The 20,577-nt window shown below is 43.9% G+C and overlaps 1 protein-coding gene across 4 annotated transcripts in view; it reads right to left on the bottom strand.

Annotated features, from left to right (window-relative positions):
• Positions 1-88: 88 nt before the first annotated feature.
• Positions 89-20,577, bottom strand: part of ZNF2 (zinc finger protein 2) — a 41,820-nt gene continuing 21,331 nt past the window's right edge. Inside the window, exons 2-7 of one of the 4 annotated variants that reach the window (XM_059405562.1) lie at positions 16,019-16,500; positions 13,239-13,299; positions 6,955-7,026; positions 5,665-5,791; positions 3,266-3,379; positions 89-2,749 (exon numbers count right to left, since the gene is read on the bottom strand). In XM_059405562.1, coding sequence (XP_059261545.1) covers positions 1,743-2,749; positions 3,266-3,379; positions 5,665-5,791; positions 6,955-6,987 — 1,281 coding nt within the window. In that variant the 5' untranslated portion in view covers positions 6,988-7,026; positions 13,239-13,299; positions 16,019-16,500 and the 3' untranslated portion in view covers positions 89-1,742. Of the gene's footprint in view, positions 2,750-3,265; positions 3,380-5,664; positions 5,792-6,954; positions 7,027-12,662; positions 12,710-13,238; positions 13,300-16,018; positions 17,088-20,577 lie in introns of those variants that run through there. The other 3 variants (XM_059405561.1, XM_059405563.1, XM_059405564.1) reach the window with 3 other exon arrangements.

Below are 20,577 nucleotides of genomic sequence, written 5' to 3' on the forward strand. Positions count from 1 at the left end.
ATGTGCTTTGGTGAGTGCTGTGAAGTGTGTAAACCTGGTGATTCACAGATCTGTACCCCATGGGGATAAAAATATATGTTTATAAAAAATTAAAAATTATATAAAAAAAAACATATGAAACTAAAAAAAAAAAAAGAAAGACTGGTCTAAGCATAATGTGCAAAATGTCAGTAATGTGCAAAATGTAATTCGTGACAGACACTTTTGATGTTACCAAATACTGAGGTGCTTGTTTACTTTTCTGGCCTCTGGTGCTAGGTTCTGGTTTATGAGATGTGGACACAAGTGATGGTTCTTAGAAATAACCTAAAATATCTTCCAGCTTTCTCTTTCATGATACCCTTAGAGGCAACATGTTCTAAATGATGAAGATGGAGTGAGACAGACTGACTCATAACAGATTTTATGTGAGATGTGAATTTTCAGTTTGGGGGTTACTTATTATGGCACCTAAGCTTAACAAACCCCTGTTCAGTAAGGAAGAGGTTAGGGACGCCTGGGTGGCTCAGTCGGTTATGCCCCTGCCTTTGACTTGGGTCGTGATCCTGGGGTCCTAGGATCAAGTCCTGCATCTGGCTCCTTGCTCAGCAGGGAGCCTGGTTCTCTCTGCCTCTCCCTGCTTGTGCATGCACACACTCTCTCTCTCTGACAAATAAATAAAATCTTTTAATACAAAAAAATAAGAGGGAAGAATTCAATGACTACCACAGTAATGGGCGCCTGAGAGGATAAAGGTGCAGTCTACACTGAAAATTCAGAGAAAGGATGTACACTCAACAGATGTTTTAAATAGAGAGAACCTGGTAAGTAGAAAAAATCACTAATTCAGATAAATATTTATTGAGCACCTATCATATGCAAGGCACTGTGTGAGATGCAAAGACACCTAAGTCACGCCTCCAAGTGCTTCTAATCTAGTTGAGGAGATGATACCTGTACATAAATTATTAAACCACATAGCATAATGGTTAAGAGAATAGACTCTGAAGGTAGACTTGTATTCAAGGATTAGCTTCACCTTTTACAAGCTGTGTCACTTTGGGCAAATTATTTAATACCTCTAAATTTTAGTCTGCTTATATGTAAAATGAGGATAGTAATAGTACCTACTTCTACTTCACAGGGTTGGTGAGAGGACCAAACAGTCTACTCTTTGCCAAACTCTCCACTGAGTGCTTACCCCATAGTGAGCGCTCAGTAAGTGCTAGCCAGCAGTAGTAGTAGTAGTAGCACTAAGTGCTAGCCAGCAATAGTAGTAGTAGTAGTAGTAGTAGAGTAGTAGTAGTAGAAAGGAACCTAGAAGTTGGGACACAAAGAACAAGATCATGGCCCAAAAAAGCTCCCAGGGAAAGGGATGCAAGCTATAAAAAGAAGTGTTCTGGAAACAACAGTGCTGTTTTAACTTCGCCTTCCCTCCTGCTCGAGCCTCCAGTTATTAAAGTGCAGTGATATTTGGGGCCTCAGACAAGAAACATGTCTGACGAACACCTCCTAATATTTATCCTGTTATCTAACAAACTTCCGCAAAGTGTCGACCCTTTAGAGTCACATCCTAACTTCTGGCATCCTGCAGTTCTAGAACACGGTAAGTAGAGAATGTTTATTCACACTGTGGTAGCAGAGGTGGAAAAGGAGAGGTGTAGCCAGAATAAGTAGAATGCTCAAAGGATGGGTTTGCTTACAATGGGGAAGACCTAGCTTGAGTTTCTACGGAGGTCCTTTGACTAAAGCTTTCACCCAACTCAGTCTATTCCTTGTTTGGCGTAACGCCGTTGGTGTTGAATAACGGATGACTTAGAACTGAAGACTTTCCCACACACGCTGCATTCAAAGGGTTTCTCTCCTGTATGTACTCGCTGATGTCGCGTGAGCCGGCATCTCTGGCTAAAGGCTTTCCCGCATTCGGTGCACTCATATGGCTTGTCTCCGGTGTGGATCTTCTGATGCTGTGTAAGGGATGAACGGTCGAAGAAAGCTTTCCCGCACTCACTGCACTGATAGTGAGGTTCTCCAGTGTGAGCCTTCTGATGTCTGTTCAGTGATGACACGCCGTAGAAGGCTTTCCCACACTCGTTACATTCGTAAGGCTTCCTGCCGGTGTGGATGAGCTGATGTCGAGTGAGAATACTTTTCTGGCTGAAGGCTTTCCCACACTGATTACATTCATAAGGGCTTTCTCCGGTGTGGATTCTCTGGTGTCGAGTAAGGGATGAGCGGTCGAAGAAGGCTTTTCCACACTCACTGCATTTAAAGGGCTTCTCTCCAGTATGAATTCGCTGATGGACAGTTAGGGACGACCGGTCGAAAAAGGCCTTCCCACACGCATTGCATTCATAGGGGCTCTCCCCCGTGTGAGACATCAGATGTCTACTGAGACTGCTCCTGTGACTGAAGGCCTTCCCACACTCGTGACAGTCATAGGGCTTCTCTCCAGTGTGAGTCCTCTGGTGGCGGGTAAGGGATGAGTGGTCAAAAAAGGTCTTCCCACAATGGCTGCATTCCTGGTCTCTCTCTTTAGTGAGGATTTTCTTGAGAGGGGTAGACCCCGGCTGCAAGCTTTCCTTCTGGGAAAGGGACTTCTTGCAGGTCTGGATGGCAGGCCTCTCTTTCCCTGCTTCTGACTCACCCTCCAGTGCATGAGCATTGAATTTAGGACACACGGGAACTTCTCCTCGAAGCTTTCCCCTCCCCCTTCCTTCTGATTCTTCTCCTTCTGAAGGACCATGAATCTCGGGCTTAGTCTCCCGGTCTGGAAGAGACAGAAAATACAGATGCAATTTCTCTCCTGGGCTAGGAAATACTACAGTGCGACAGCAGAAAGATGAGATGCTACAATAAATCTGAACAGTAGTGTACAGGGACTGCCCCGCTGGCTCCCATAGACAGTTGTTCGTGTTGGGAAAAGACTGAGACTTGAAAAGAGAACAGAACTGACAGCGGACAGCTCAGAAGAGAGAGAAGACTTTCCACTGGGAGCGTGGCCAGGATAATTGGGAGAGTAGGCTAAGTGGTGTGGGGGGGCGGTGGGCAATAGGTGTGTATGGGCAACATGATAGATCTGAGAGAAAAACATTTGGTGGATAAAGAGGAGTAACACTTTCATGTGTGGAGAAAAAAAATGAAAGCTGGTGGGTGACAGAGAATAAACACTAAAGCAGAAGATGTGAATGTGAGAAAACTGTGGTACCCAAGCCTCCTTCCCACACACCCACCAAATAACAGTCACAAAACCAAAGTCGGCCCTGCTCTGTTCATACACAGTTACCTAGAGAGACATCCTCTGGACATTCTCTCTCCTCAGATCCGTGAAGATCAACTACCCAAGGCTCATCCCCTCTCTTCAACTGAAAAATGATGTCAGGTTGAGGAACTGGAAGTCCTGCTCAGGGAGAAAGAAACAAGCCAGGTATATGATGGAAATAAGCAACTATTCCGAAGCTTAAACCCAACCTCTCACTCTTTCTGACAGAAAATGGAAAGCCAGAGGACCCACGCTGGGAATGCAGAGTACAAAGTGAGGCAAAAGGATGTGGGAAGCTCACAATGGAGGTCAAGACTGAGGTTCTACAAAGGAACAAGTAGCACTTGGTCAAAAGTTGATAAAATCCATTTGAACTAATGTGTTTATTCTCCCCGCTGAAGTGAATGGGATGTCATAGCTTTAGCACTGGTACAATCGTGGAAAGGAGTCCTTGGCTCAGGAAAGATAAGAATGAAAACAGATCATCCTGAGTAAAAAAACGTGTAATTTTGTCGGTTGGTTTACCCTTTAGTATTAAGCTTTTATTTACACAAGAGGGTCACCTTCATCGTAGGAGAATTAGAGGTAAGTAGAAATAAAAAGAAAGATCACCTTTTGTACTTTGTATTCATTTTTTCTTTCTTTCTATTCATTTTGAAACTGAAAGATACCTATAGATACATTCTGTTAAAAACTGGGTTATGAAATAATGCTAATTTGTAAATTTTATTTTTTTCACATAATAAAGTGTTACTTTACTTCGACTAGCACAGATCTACATCACCACTTTAATGGCTACACGCTGTTAGTTGTATGGGATAATCTAATTTATTTAATCTCCTGCTGACAGCCATTCAGACTGTTTTTACTGTTTTGCTATTAACAAACAATGATGTGACGAACATTTTTGTACACTCGGGGCTGCTGATGCTATTATTTGCTTGGGATGAATTTCTACAAGTGAGTCTATCCATTTTTGGTCACTGAAAGAAACAATCCATCCTAGAAGCAGTCTTGAAGTCTAAACTTCCCTTACATTGGGGGTCCCCAACTTGTGAAAGAGAAACACCTTCTTATTGAGCCCAAGGATCACCTATCTGGTTAAATTCTGATCACCTACTACAAATGGGCCACATGCATTGCCTTCCTGTTTGGTTTCCTGTTTCTGATCTTAGGAATTCTATTTTCCCCAATATTTCATCCCACCAAAGTCTGTGACAAAGGCTCAGCAGTCTCCCTTAGTGCTCCCTGAACATTCTATCCTGGCTATCCTGTTTTTCCTATTTGGCATACTTAAATTCTTGACTGGCCTCATAGAAAACCTGCAGTGTGAGTCCTCTGATGGCCACCTGTTGCTTGTTTTATACCTATTTCTGAATCTGCACACTCTCTCAGTCTCTTAATTCTGGAAGTTCCTGAGAGGTTGGCATTATGTACAGGAGCCCAACCTTTACTTCTCATGAATATCTCAAACCAACATTCTTTTTCTTTTTCCTTTTCTTCTTCTTTTTTTGAAGTAGGTTCTACACCCAATGTGGGGCTTAAACGCACGCCCCCAGATCAAGAGTTCCACGCTCTATAGACTGAGCCAGCCGGGCGGGGGCCTTCAGAGCAGTCATTCTTAATTTTCCTTTTGTCAGCCAAGTCTCTATAACTGCAAAGTGCCTTCTGTGGGCCTCTATCTAAGCCTGCACTTAAGATAAATATTCAAAATGAAACACACTTTTAGTGACTTACTCTGAAGCACAAGCTTGTATTTCTACACCCACACCTGCCCTCTTTTTAAAGGAAAACACTTGGGGCACTTGGGTGGTTCAGTCGGTTAAGCAACTGCCTTCGATTCAGGTCATGATCCCGGGGGCCTGGGATTGAGCTCTCTGCTGAGTGGGGAGCCTGCTTCTCCATCTCTACCTACTATTCCCCCTCCTTGTACTCTTTCTCTCATTCTGTCAAATAAATAAATAAAATCTTTATAAAGGAAAACAATTCTTCCTCCCCTCCTCTGCTTCTCTGAGGAGAAATTTTCTCTCAACAAGATGGCATCCTTAGTCCTCTGGACGGAGCTGAGTAAGTTACCTGACGGATGAGCTGGTGGAGGAACTGGCCATATGTAACTCAGCTTCTTCTGTTTGCCCCCCACCCCCTTTGGAGAGTGGGTCCTCTATACTATAGGGACAGGCTCCTGAACAAGGGAGGCTGGGGTTGTACAATCTGCCCATGGCTCAGGAAGCCAGTCTGTCCAATCTTGGGGTTCAAGATGAAGAAGCCCACTGTCGCTGTACCCCTAAGCCATACCTTCTACTCCTCTATCTTGTCTCTCACTGCTTCAGAAGTCAGGTGGGAGAAGAGGTATCATTTATTGGCCCCTCAACCCCCCATTAACACAGTACCGAGTCTAACTTCTTATGGGAAGCTCTCCTTACCTAATGAGACAATACTCTTATAGTTTTCCAGCATCACCTCCTTGTAGAGGTCCCTCTGAATAGGGACTAGATGTCTCCACTCCTCATCTGTGAAAATCACGGCCACATCCTCGAATGTCACTGATTCCTGGAAATACAATCACATTGCCCCTTACTTAAAACCCTTCTCTTCTCTTTATATGGACCAGACGAAACAGTCATAAAGATGATAGCCCTGAGGTTGTGGAAGGAGGGTAAGTAAAATTGTTCTGATGAAGCAGGGCTTTGAAGCACTTGGGAGAAAGTGGCATAATTCCCTGAGGCATGAAGTTCTTGGTCTTAATTCTTATATTCATAGCCAAGCCTGTAAATTTCAGATAATTTGCAAGAACAGAACAAAGAATGCCTATGTACCCTTCACCCAGCTTCCCCAAATGTTAACATTCTCCACATGTGCTTTATCTTTTTGTCTCTCTCAGTAAATACACATTCTCCTCTTTCCTGAACTTCTTGAGAGTAACTTGCAAACATAATGCCTCTTTACTCCTATTTTATAAAAACAAGGATATTCTCTAATATAATCACAGTGTAATTATGAAAGTCAAGCAAACACCATTGATATTATACTATAATCTACAACCTTATTTGAATTCTACCAATTATCTGGGTGTTGTTGTTGTTGTTTTACAAATCCTTAAAATGATGGTATTGATTAGATTGTCCTTAGGATCCCCTCATTTCACGCAAATGCTTTGTGATTGTGTAAGACAGCATCTTTACCCCCAATCCTAAAACCCCAGATGAGTTTCCAGTGTGCAAGTTCTAAGCTAGAGCATAGAATTCAAGACTCCAGGTCCATGGGCAGGTGTGGGGCAAGCCCCATGTCTCTACCTATACTCATCTCTCTTTGGGACTCTTACCACCTCACTGAGGGGCTCTTCAGCAAGTATCATATCCCGCAGCCTAACCCAACACTTCCTGGAATACTTGGGGTCCACTCTGAAGGCAGGTCAGGACAGGAACTGTTCCCTCAAACCACCCAAGCCAACCTGTACCATCATTTTTTAGGCAAAAGCTCTCAGAGCCAAGTCCACAGGGGCCGTGTCCCCGGTGACACACTACTGGGCACATGTTCAAGGCAAGAGATGGTCACTGAAGGATACCACAAGTCAAATGGGAAAGACGCACTCCCCCCCAGAGCCTTTCATTTACCTGGCTCAGTTTGACTGAAGCAGCTCCCAGATAAAGAGAGAAAAGTGGTTACAATCTGGAGACTAACCGAGTATTCCAGACACACAAAGTTCACCTCACCTGGCATCTGGCAGTCGGAGACACAGCAGCCATTCCCTCCTGTGTACTCTCCTTGTAGAAAAGGGCAGAGTCCTAACGAGGAAAAGGTATGGGATGAGAAAGACAAGTCTTGGTTTGTAGTTTTTTGACCCATAAAGCAAGAAATCTCCAAATACCAGTGAGTTATATACCCATTCTCTTTCTTAATACCCTACAAACAGGGAAGACAAAGCAAAGCCAGGCTAGGAGCAACCCTACCCTAAACCAGAGTTGGAATGAAAGGCCACGGATAGTGCTATTCAGCACACAAGGGGGTGCTGGTTTGACCATGACCCCAGACGTAGAGCTCTGTTCCTGGGAATCAAGAACATATGAAGCTTATACTATATAAGTTCACATTCAATATTACCCTGACGGTTACCAGGTAAGAAGTCTAAGAAATTTTATAAATGACTATATGGAAAGACATGTCCAGTAAATACCCACAGCCTCATTAAGGGAAAAATACCCCATTTGTAACCCTGTGCTAAAGGAGCCACTGTTGGGCAGCCACATCTTGTTCCACATGACACTGTCTCTCCCTCCTGGAGCCACACTGACGTAGGCCTCAGGTAGTGGACTGAGATGTGATCTACCTTGAAAAGGGGAACATGAGCTAAGAAATGTCAGCACAACAGGTGAGCAATGAGCTGAAAGGGTATCAGGAGGGACGGAAGTAACCATGAGGATCAGGGGAGCCAAAGCTACCCGGAAGCAGATTCTATGAGTGTGTAGGAGGCAGGACCCGGGAAGACTAGACACAGGCTGGGGGAAGAAGAGCCTGGTCACCTTAGTGGTGAAACACTGGAGCAAAGACTTAAGGGTTTTTTACTGGTGTGAAGTCCCTCAATGCAGGCAGACCACCCCTGGGCTCCAATTTGCATTTAGACCAGCCTCCTTTATTCTGGGATTCCTGTAACCTTCTTAGGCTTGGTGTGAATCCTATCGCTAACCCCCTTTCCTTGAGTTAGCTGAGTAGGTCTCAGTTTCCCACAGGCAAGAGTCTAAGTCAACACAGTTAAGCCAAGCATTTCTGGAAATCATGAGTGGGACGGGAAGTGCGGTCTGAGGAAGGACGAGGCAAAGAGGGGGCGCCCCGAGTACTCTCCTGCGGTCAAGGGGATACGGGTACTGATCCTTGTATTCATTCATCCATCTATCCAACCAACATTTATTCAGCACCAGCTATTTATACCAAACACAAAAACTTTAGGACACTGTCCTTGTCCTCTAAAAGCTTATAGCTCAGAATATAGGACAAACCAGTAGCCCCAATAGTGTGTCACTACAGGATGGGTACGTACTATACAGAGATACCCACAACAAACTCTCAGAGCCCAGCAGAGGCTTGCCTCATCCAGACAGGAGGCTGTAAGTTCCTTGGCAGAAATGGGATGTAAGGCTTGATTTGGGGGAAGAGGTGGAACATTCTAGGCAGGAAAAGTACCAAGTTTTCAAAAATAAGGAGGTGTGTCTTTACATGGAAAAATGAACAACTGGAACTAGTTTAGAATGGCAGCGGTCTAGGCTGTGAGCAGTGCAGTGGAGAAGTAGACAGAGACCAGCTAGATCAAGGACAGCTTTGTATGGTCCCATACATGGAAGAGGGACCACAAGCATGGAGATCACTGAAGTATTTCAACATGGAAGTATTATCAGATTTGTGTTTTATTTTTTTTTATTTTATTTTTTTTTTATTTTAAAGATTTTATTTATTTATTTGACAGAGAGAGATCACAAGTAGGCAGAGAGGCAGGCAGAGAGAGAGGAGGAAGCAGGCTCCCTGCCGAGCAGAGAGCCCGATGTGGGACTCGATCCCAGGACCCGAGATCATGACCTGAGCCGAAGGCAGCGGCTTAACCCACTGAGCCACCCAGGCGCCCACAGATTTGTGTTTTAGAAAGATCATTGCAAATTGTATGAAGAGCCTTGGAACACACACACTCTGGCTCAGCAAATCTTTCCTAGGAGTTTGTCCTAAGGAAGTAAGTGAGAATATCTTTTTTTTTTTTTTTAAGATTTTATTTATTTGACAGAGATCACAAGTAGGCAGAGAGGCAGGCAGAGAGAGAGGAAAGGAAGCAGGCTCCCTGCTGAGCGGAGAGCGATGTGGGGCTCGATCCTAGGACCCCAGGATCATGACCTGAGCTGAAGGCAGAGGCTTTAACCCACTGAGCCACCCAGGTGCCCCACAGATAGGTACTATCTTACAGATTAGGAAAGTTAGGGTTAAAAGGGAGAATTTGAGGGAGAATTTGAACCCAGGTCTGTCCATCAGTTTCTAACCTCAATGCTATAATATGATTTTCATTTTCATGAAAAAAATAGCCACACAGATAACAGACCAATAGACTAGAATAAAAAAATCCCCAACATATCCAAACATGTACGGAAACTTGATATACAACTGAGCCGGCATTACAAATCATTGAGGAAAAGATCACTAGTGATAAACTGCAAACAACTTAAATGTTCCTCAGAAGGACCAATTGTTATTTTATGTGTGAACTTATGTGTATTGGAGTATTATACATTAAGATGAATGAAGTAGAGCTTAGTGTTAATAATAAATCATAAAAGGTAATTACTGAGCAAAAAATAAAGTTTTAGAATTACTGTGTAACATCTATATAAAACTTAAAAAACAGGGCACCTGGATGGCTCAATCGGTTAAGCCTCTGACTCTTGATTTTGGCTCAGGTCATGATCTAGGGCCCATGATCTCAGGGTCATGAGGTTGATCCCTGCATCAGACTACACACTCACTGGGGAGTCTGCATGAGGTTCTCTTTTTTCCTCTGCCCCTCTTTACCAAGCTCACACTCTTTCTCTCTCTCTCAAATAAATGTATCTTAAAAAAAAAAAAAACCCAAACTTAAAAATAGGTAAATAATATCTATAAAAATCTGTGTGGGACAGTCAGTACCAAATTATGAGTTATCTCTGGGAAGGGAGGGATATGGAATTGGGACAGATAACCAGGAGAGTTCAACTTTGTCTGTGATGTTTTGTTAAAAAAATTTTTTTAAACAAATGTACAAATATTAAGTGAAGAATGCACACTTAAAGCTATTTACTTGTGTATGTGCATATGTAAAGAAAAAGGACTGAAATAGTGTACACTAAAATGTAAGTGCAATTTGAGTGGTGGCATTTTAAGTGGTTTTATTCTATTTCTTGTCATTCTTTATTCCGATTTTTGTTTTTATGAGTCTGTATTTACGTTGGTGTACAGGGGAAAAAAACAGGAAGGAATGTGGGTATATAGAAAAGTTAAAGCAGACCCAAGATAGCTATTCTCAGAAAATTCCATTTGCGAGGTTGGTCCTTGGCTGGGGTCTGGGAACTTCGATTTGGGGAGGGTTCCCTAAGAAAGAAGGGTGGCCCATTATGCCAAATTATTTGAACAAACGATGTGGTTTATGTTGAACACTTACTCTCCTGCCAGAGGGTCTGGAATTTTGGTATGTGTTAGGCAGAGAGTGCCTGCCTGACCTGCTCTCAATAAAAAAAACTTGGGCTCTGAGCCTCTAATGAGCCTTTGTGAGCTGGAACATCACACACGTTGTTGCATTTTTATTGCTGGAGAGGATGCGTTTGGTGTGACTCCTCATGGCAGGGAGAGAGCACAAGAAAGCCAGTAGTTGGGTTTCTCCAGACTCTGCCTCTCATATCCCTGATTGACCTAGCTGTACATCCTTGTCTTAGCCAGGAATGCAAGTATAGGCTGAGCCCCACATCCTTCCAGCAAATCCCTGAATGGGGGGTGATCTTGGGGACCCTCCAACACAGGCAACCATGCCATTCTGGGTAGCTGTAGCAGAATAGGACTAGAGGAGAGCAAGAATGGAGGTGAGAAGACCAGTGAGGAATCTCATAATTAAATAAGGAAAAATGATGAAAAGCTGAATGAAAGTAGTGACAGCAGAAATGGACAAAAGTGGAACTACTGTCAAGACATGAAGAACAGGGATGCCTGGGTGGCTCAGTGGGTTAAGTATCTGCCTTCAGCTCAGATCATGATCTCAGGGTCCTGAGATCGAGTCCTGCATTGGGTTCTTTGCTCATTGGGGAGCCTGCTTCTTCCTGTCTGCAGCTCCCCCTGCTTGTGCTCTCTCTGTGACAAATAAATTTAAAAAATCTTAAAAAAAAAAAAATGAAGAACAGACAACAGACTTACTGTGGAGGCTGAGGGTGATAGGAAAAGCAAGAATGATCTCCAGGTCACTGATCTGAACAACGGTGTGCACTGAGGTACCACTCATGGAGATGAGCAACAGAGGAGGAGGTTTGGAGGGAAAGCTACTGGGTACAGTTTGGAATATTTAGAGTTTGAGCTGTTGCCAACCAAATCTTTGGATCGGAAAAACCAGGTGATTCTGGCTTCCACTGGCCAGGTTATAAAAATTATTATTGCTGAATTAAACAGTTTGAATTTTGAAAGACCACAAGTTCCATACTCAAAAGGAGAAAAAAAATAATATATTTTAAAAATCATTGTAATACAAAGAGGGCAAATACACCTTTAGTGATACAAACAAGTACTTTGTTTTTTTTTTTTTCTATTAATTGTATGACTATTCACAAAGTATAGATGTATCCTTAGGATATATAAAAGAAATCAAGGGAATGTGGATAAACCAAGTAATCCCAGAATCAGGAACGTCAAACCCCAAACAGACTAATCAGTACTGGGGAGAGGAAGGAGTATGAGCTCGTCTAAAGAGGCAAAGTAATCATGCAGACTTAATCCTTCCTCCTTTAGGAGATGAGCCCACTAGATTGTCTTATTATGAGATACTACTAAGGTACAGTTAAGTTTTCAAAAAGACCAGACCAATACATATTTACTAGACAATGGGTTATTGAGCACTGGCCAAGCAAAACTTTCAAAGATTACCACCTTGAGGGTGAACACCAGTTTGCAAAAATGTTTAAACCTATGCAAAAGGTGGGGCACCTGGGTGGCTCAGTGGATTGAGCCTCTGCCTTTGGTTCAGGTCATGATCTCCAGGTCCTGGGATTGAGCCCCCCTCAGGCTCTCTGCTCAGTGGGGAGCCTGTTTCCCCCCTCTCTCTCTGCCTGCCTCTCTGCCTACTTGTGATCTCTGTCAAATAATAAAATCTTAAAAAAAAAAAAACTATGCAAAAGGTAAAAACTTAAAAAAAATACTGGAAAACCTGTTTAGTGTAACTACAATTTTTTTTTTTTTTGGACCTGAGAGATTGGGATTTGAATCTTGTTAGGAGGAGGCAGAGTGATATATACACAAATGGAAACAGCTAAGATATCATCAGTAGCCTGCAAGCTGTGTTGTTTAAGACCGTAATCCTTCCCTTGCTTGTCAAGATTCCCCCATTCCCAGAAGGGTTTTAAAACATTACTCTTGGGGGCACCTGGGTGGCTCAGTGTGTTAAAGCCTCTCCCTTTGGCTCAGGTCATGATCCTGGGGGTCCTGGGATGGAGCCCCGAAGCATGGGGCTCTCTGCTCAGCAGGGAGCCTGCTTCCTTCTCTCTCTGCCTGCCTCTCTGCCTACTTGTGATCTCTGTCAAATAAATAAAAAAAATCTTAAAAAAAAACTATTAAAAAAACACACCACATTACTCTTGGGCCCTCGTAAGAAGTCCAAATTAGTATTTTGAGATACAGGAGAGACTGCCAGAAATAAAATTCCAGCTCTGCTTACTACCTGTATGACCTTAGGCAAGTTTCTCAACCTCTGTCTCAGTTCACCCAGTCATCTGTAAAATTAGAATAATGAAAGTACCTATCAGAGCTATTGTGATGCGTAAGTAGAATACAAATAAAGCATATAGAATAATGGGCTACACGGGTTATAATCTTAGGAAGGTAGAAAGAATGAAAACATTAATTACAATGTGTTGTTGCTTTTTTAGAATAGGTTTAAGTGTAAGAGTAGGAATCACTTTGGAATCAAAGTATTTGAATATGTTGTTGAAAGCCATTTGAGCTTTTCAAACAAATCCGCTGAACTACATCTGAGATTGTAGTTGAAACTGCTCAATGTTTAAATCCTTAAAGACAATTTTGTTTTGTTTATTGGATTATGACTTCATAAAACGAGCACTGAACACCTTACAAATGGTGGTGGGCATAAAAGCTCCCCAGCCATTCAGTAACCTTTTCCACTACAGCCAATACTCCTGAGGTGCTATCATTCATGGGATCCCTGCCAGGCTGACTTCCCTCCCCTGGCAGTCGCTTCAGTAGCCTCCCAGTGATACTCAGGGCTCCCCAAGTATACCAAATTCACATGGAGTCACTTGTGTTTTTCTCTTGTCCAACTGCTGGTTCTCAGAGTATTTCTAGAGAAAAAAAAAGAACAACTCTTCAAATTCTTATTCTAGATCTTCAAATGAGCCCTTGCCTGGAAAGCTTTTCCTGTTCGCATCCTTGCCATTCGATTTTGGAAGAATGCTCACAAGAATTCCAAAGTCTGTGTGGTAAAAAGCATTCCATGGGCACGTATTTATTAACGATGAAGGCTTGGGCAAATTAAGCTAAAGGTTGACCTCCAGTTGTTTACTACCTACCTCACAGAGTAGTTATAAACAGTAAATGAGACAGTTAATGTAAAGTGTTTATCTTAGTCTGTTCAATAAATGAAAATTGCTTTCCTTTCGACTGCCCAATACCAACCCATTCATCCACTCATTCACCCTGAGTCAACAAATACATCCAAGGACCTGCTATGTGCATGGTAGCATGGGGTGTGAAGACGAAACAGAAATGTTTCTGTCTCTGGGTCTTTCCCTGAGTGTCCTGTGTGTCCTACCTCCTTTTCCACTACTGTTGCTTTTCAGAATCTGGTCCCTGCATTACCAGGTCTTGCTTTCTCCACCATCTCCCAGCTCACCAGTAACTTCTTCCCCATATTTTCAAACAGATACAACTCTCATCTCTCTGAAACCTTCTTCACCGAATCCCATGGCCTCTCTTTAGCAAAAGAGTTCTCATTTAGGTTTTCCTTTCATGATCAAAGTTCTTGGTAACACATACTTATCAACTCCATCTCCTCTTTTTGAATCTTTTTCTGTTCTTGTCACCCCTCACCATCTGAAACTGTACACTTGAAAATGACCAATGCACCTCTAATTACCATAGTCTTTTTCTCCTTATCTTCATTTCTCTGCAGCTTTTGATTATTCTGACAAGTTCCGGCTTCTTTTCCCCAGTCTTGCCCTGGAAACCTGGCTGCTGCCCAACAACACTTAGTCTTTGTACAATGTTCCTGCTATCCCTCAGAAAGTCCATCCACCTGGCCCTCCATTTTCCACCTCTACGGAGATGGTTTCCAGTCTAGTCCCCATGACTCTTCCAAACTCAGCTGGCATTTCCAAGTGACTGCAAATTTTGATTCAGGCATTCTGCCAGCACCTTAAAACATCTTCCCCTATGCAACTCCCCAATTAATCCCTCTCCCTAGCTTGACATTTCTGTCAGATGTTCTATCATTTTCCCAGATGCCTCCAATTCACTTTTAACTTGCTCTCTTTCCTCCCAAATCTAGTCACCAGGTCCTTCTTCTTCTTCTTCTTTTTTTTAAATATTTATTTATTTGACACACAGAGATCACAAGTAAGCAGAGAGGCAGGCAGAGAGAGACGGGGGGAAGCAGGCTCCACGTCAGGCAGAGAGCCCAACACAGGGCTTGATCCCAGGACCATGGGATCATGGCCCAACCTGAAGTCAGAGGTTTTAATTCACTGAGCCACCCAGGCACCCCTCACCAGGTCCTTCTGACTCTTCTTCTGCATTGTCATTTTTATCCTTTCCTACCACTGACACCATTAATTCAGGTCTGTAACAACCCACATAAGGATTACCTTGCATTCCCAACTGGCCCCCTGCCACTAGTCCCTTTCTCTCTCTAGTCCTGGATGTGACCTCTAGAATTTCTGTCCCCAAATAGTTTTCTTCCTGACAGTCTTCAGATCAGAACTATACTATCCAGTTGCCCTGTGTTTTGTCCTGATCCTCTGTTCTCATGCCAGTGTACTTTTCTCCACCCTTGTCTCCCACTACTCCTTGACACTTCACTCCAGTTAAAATCAGCTCCCTCTCAAATCTGCCTAATGCTTTGCTACTTCTTCCCTGTCCCCCCCCCCCCACCTCAAATCCTACCTCCTCCATGATAGGCCCTGCCTCATCAAGGCCCTTAGCAACTAAAGAATGATATTAAAGCATTCGTTTTACCATTCATTCCTCTGAACTAAGAAAAGATTGTGCATGATGTTGACAGCTGAAACAGACACATTAGGCATTAAGGTAGCTTTAATTACTGGTTTAATGGATAACCACATATGTCAAGCCAAGTGCTTTAAGGACTGCATCTCAGACTCAATTTGCAAATATCCTTTTTTAAATCACAGATATCTCAGAGATGTAGTTACCTCTAGAATCAAACTTGTCAATAAGCTAAATAATAATCACCGGTTTCAACAATGGATTCCAACCAGCTTAAAAGTTAAACTTCCTTGGTTAATTTTTTTTTTTAATGTTCAATGATGTAGTCTAAAACATGATGTATCTATCCTTAAATGAAGGCCTCGTACGGAGGGAGCTAACCGAGACAATCTGAGATGTTTTCTGAGAAAGACGGAGGGGTGGAGCCAGCGTCCCCAAAGATTTAGTGTTGATTCCACCCATATTTATTAAACACCCATTATGGGAAGGAGGACGACAGGCTCCAAACTTCCAACCTGAAAGCTGGGATCTGGCATATAGTGGGTGTATGATGAAAGATCACTCCTGACAGTGCCCACACTCGATGGAATACACACACACACACACACAGGAGGCGAGGGGCAACTTTCCATCTGCACCTCTCCGAGCGGGGATACACACACACACACACACACACACACACTCTCTCTCTCTCTCTCTCTCTCTCTGCAGGCTGGCTCTGCCCGCGTCACCCCGTTGAATTCCCATAGCACCTCCCCCAAGTTCTCAGTGTCCCCTTCTCTCGGCCGCTGCGCTCACTCCACATCTCGAAGTCAAACACCCGCAGCCTGAGCTCACCTCCTACACAGAGTGCTGGGTACCCAGGAAGACGGCGCCTCTTCAGGTCTGAAAAGCAATGCGCCTGCGTAAAGGCTCTGACGTCTGCGCTCACAGTGTTTGACCTCCTCACAGACTCCATTTCCCAGAAGTCTCAGCGGTCCGCGCGCTCCACTATGACGTGTGAAATTTTGCGCAAGCGCACGTTTCTGGGAACGGGGCTGAAGGCTCTCTGGCGGTTTGAATAGAGCGTTCCAGTTGTTGTAGCCAGGTGAGAGAAGATGTATGGGAGAATTGTAAGACCCTGGAAGTACTGCCTACGTGTGTTGTCACGTCCCTCCAGTCCTCTGATGGAAGGGCCATCCGAAGGAAATGTGATCTTTGGGGCCGGTCCCTACCCTTGTTTTTCACCGACGGAAGACAGAGAACGAGTCTCCTGGCGCTCCTGGCGCTTGAAAGAGGATTTTCCATGCTTCAGCTTGTCCGCTTTCAGGCATTTTGTTCTGAAATTTGGGAGAAAGGCAGAATTTGGTTCTAGGACAAAGCTGGGCCCGAGGCAGGGTATGTGCACATTTTTGCGCCGTAAGAGGAAAGCCCACGATACACGTCTGTTTAACTGGGCGGTTGGCTGACTGCCGGACAGTGTGAGCTCACACCAGCCTGCCTTCTTTGGTACTGCTAGAAGGGCCCTAGTTGGAGACATGTAGGGATTCTCATCGGTGGCTCCATGTCGGAATCACCTGAAGAGCTTTGGACACATTGTTACGTGGGGGTCCACTCCGAGGAGAGAGGGTTTACAAAGATCTTCAGGTGATTCTGATGTGCTACTAAAGCTAAGAACCACTGAGCTAGAGCTTCAGAGAACACTGGAGATTGCAAGAATATGATAAAACACTACTTCGGAAACAAGTTTACACTTTCACTCAAAAAACCTGTAATGCGGCGCGCCTGAGTGGCTCAGTGGGTTAAGCCGCTGCCTTCGGCTCAGGTCATGATCTCAGGGTCCTGGGATCGAGGCCCGCATCGGGCTCTCTGCTCAGCAGGGAGCCTGCTTCCCTCTCTCTCTGCCTGCCTCTCCGTCTACTTGTGATTTCTGTCTGTCAAATAAATAAATAAAATCTTAAAAAAAAAAAAAAACTCAATCTTTGAAAAAAAAAAAAAAAAGAACCTGTAATGCCTACCATACACAAGGCATTGTTACAAATGTAAGTAAGACATAGTTACTGCCTCAGACGAACTCATGGTCTAAAGGAAAAACCAGAATGTACAAGTTAAAACAATGCAGTATGTTCTATATGTCACACTGGAGATACTAGGGGAGTACAAGCAGGAAGCTATTAACTGTGGCTGAAAATGTTTAAAAAGGCCTGTAACAGTTACAGTCTTATAACCGATCCACTTAAAAAAACAAAACAAAACAAAACCCACACAAACATACACACACACTTGCTTTGGGGCACCTGGGTGGCTGGCTCAGTGGGTTAAAGCCTCTGCCTTAGGCTCAGGTCCTGATCTAAGGTCCTGGGATCCAGCCCTGCATCAGGCTCTCTGCTCAGCAGGGAGCCTGCTTCCTCCTCTCTCTCTGCCTGTCTCTCTGCCTACTTGTGATCTCTGTATGTCAAATAAATAAAATCTTATTTAAAAAAAAAAAAGCCACTTGCTTTATTAAGAAAGAAAGTGTGTCTTGGTGGCTCAGTTGGTTAAGCTTTGGACTTTTGGTTTGAGCTCAGGTCATGATCTCTGGGATCTCAGGATCCCAAGTTGGGCTCCATGCTCAGTGTGGACTCTGCTTGGGATTCTCTCTCTTTACCTCTGCCACCTCCAAATAAATAAATAAAATATTTTAAACACACGCGCGCGCACACACACACACACAGTGCAATCTATGTAAAGAGAATAGTATCTTGTAAAGATACAGACTAGGGGATAAAAGTGCGAAAAATTAGTAGCAAGATGAGTGGCCAGTGAGTATTTAGGTTCTGACAAGTGTAATTTGGGGCCATATTGGGGATGGTTTTGTACTGTAGTAAGGGTTTGGATCTTCCAGAATTAGGACTTGATTAAAGTCATGATGTCTAAGACGGACATCCTTTCTTGCTGTTTCCCTCCTGGGTGTTGCTGTTTTTAATTTATCTAGCCTTAGATACTGAGAGTGGAAATTGCATACGATCAGAAGCTGGGTGATCGGTGGGAGAGAAATATTCTGGCACAATTTCACACTATACCTGAAAAACACTGTTGCTTTTATTATTTTATTTTTTTCAAAGATTTTATTTATTTATTTGACAGAGAGAAATCACAAGTAGTCGGAGAGGCAGGCAGAGAGAGAGAGAGGGAAGCAGGCTCCCTGCTGAGCAGAGAGCCCGATGCGGGCCTCGATCCCAGGACCCTGAGATCATGACCTGAGCCGAAGGCAGTGGCTTAACCCACTGAGCCACCCAGGCGCCCCAACACTGTTGCTTTTAATACCCAGATCTGATTCCACATTGGACCGGCTTTCTACTTCTATGTTTTTGTTTTCATAATACCTTCTTTCAGAATGGCCACCATTGGGGCATCTTTAGTCCACTGTCAATGACTGCATACTCCTGACTCCTAATTGTGAACAGGTTTCTGTTTTTTACTATGGGGCTCCCAGCCCAGGAAAGTTGGAGGTTGTGTGATGATGGATGCCTGAGCACACAGGGGATCTATAGAGAAATCTGTGCTTCAATTCTGCCTTACAAAAGCACCTTTACAGTTTTTTTTTTTTATATAATTGGCTTAAAATAGGATAAGCCATCTCCCTCAGGCTAATTTGATTTAGAGATGTTCTTGCCACCTGCTCTTCCTCTGAACAAAGTTCAATTTACCAATATTGTTCCTAAAATCTGATGTCTTCTGTTTTTTCTCTCCATCTTCCATCGCAATAGAATGTTAGCCAGGCACATGTTTAAAGAGTACATTACTCTGCAGGTAGATGGGGCAAAGTGTTCTTATAAATAGGATGTAAGTGGATGTGGTGTATGGCTCCTTAGGACAGCCTTCCTTACAGGACAGCTGGAGTCAAGAGTACAAAAGAATGAACTATTGATCCTCATGACAACAGAGATGGATCTCAAGGGCTTTATGCTGAGTGATAAAAGCCACTCTCAAAATGTTACATACTAGTGGTGCCTGGGTGGCTCAATGGGTTAAAGCCTCTGCCTTCGGCTCGGGTCATGGTCCCAGGGTCCTGGGATCGAGCCCCAATTTGGGCTCTCTGCTCAGAGGGGAGCCTGCTTCCTCCTCTCTCTCTGCCTGCCTCTGCCTACTTGTGATCTCTGTCCGTCAAATAAATAAATAATTTTTTTTTAAAAGCTACATACGACATAATCCTCTTTATATGGCATTCTGTAAAAGGCAAAACTATGGGTACAGAACAGTAGTCACACTGGGTTGGAATGGGAGAAATGTTATAAAGACTATAAAGGAGCAGCAAAAGGGAATGTTGGGGCACTGCACAAACTTACCGGGTTGCTGGAAACCAGAGCTACCCTAACAGTAGTTGACCTCCAGTGGCACATGAAAACAAACTGGAAGAGTGTTTTGTTAACTTGTTAACAAACTTGTTAAGCTATTGATTAACTCTCTTGGGTAACATGTGCATTGTGACATAGGCCTCTGGATCAGGCTCTGTCCTGAATTTAAGAGGACGGATATTTCAGACACTGTAGCAGGCCAATGCCAAAAGGCACACCAGGCACAAAGGGTGCTCCTCAAGATAATCTGAAGCAGTTCCATTTCTCCTAGTTGTGCTAAGTCACAAATGAGATGACATTTTTTTTCTCATTTGTCCATCCCTTTCCCTTCTTGGTTGCAGAGCACAGAAGAGAACAAACTCCTGGGCCAAAACCAGGGTTCCCTGGCAGCACCCCCAGCCACCTGCTGGCCCCCTCCCCGCCCCAGAAGAAGAGGGCTTGCTTTTTGGGCACTTGCTATGCCATCCTGGCCATGTGTGCCACCGTGAGTGCTGGGAAAAAGTGACAGATTGAAAAGCAAGAGGGGAAAATGGTGGGTTTTGCCCTGACTTAATGGGTTGTCCCAGAACCCCTAGACAGGGTCTATAAACCACTCAGTCTTCACAAGTCCCCTCTCTGGCTGAGGACTGCCTCCTGAGAGCCATCGTTTTAATATTCAGACCATTTCTACATTTCTTTTAGAAATGTAAATGATACTCGTTTCTGGAGCAGGAAGGAGTCCATATAATTTCTTCGTTGACCCTTCTCTGAACTCAGAGCTTGGAGAAGTGGGAGGAAGGCGGAGAGGCACGGGAGGGCCTGTAGAATAGCAGTAAGTAACTAGCAATAAGCCAGCTGCATGTCCTGGGCACTCTGTAAGAGATATGCCTAGAGAGTCTCCTGTAAATCCTTACTCGGCAGATTCAGAGTAGGGCCAGGCTTCTCTTCTTAACAAATTTCCAATGGCTTCTGGTTGGACAGCCCCAAAACTGGCTATGGAGCCTAAAATGGAAGTTGCTCTCAGTTCCCAGCTGGTGGTGAGAGCCCGGGAAACCCTCTACCCTGGTCGGTGGCTAATAGTGCGGCTCCCGCACCATCAGG

This window comes from Mustela nigripes, chromosome 7 (assembly GCF_022355385.1).
Source record: "Mustela nigripes isolate SB6536 chromosome 7, MUSNIG.SB6536, whole genome shotgun sequence".
In the NCBI taxonomy this organism is placed as follows: Eukaryota; Metazoa; Chordata; class Mammalia; order Carnivora; family Mustelidae; genus Mustela; species Mustela nigripes.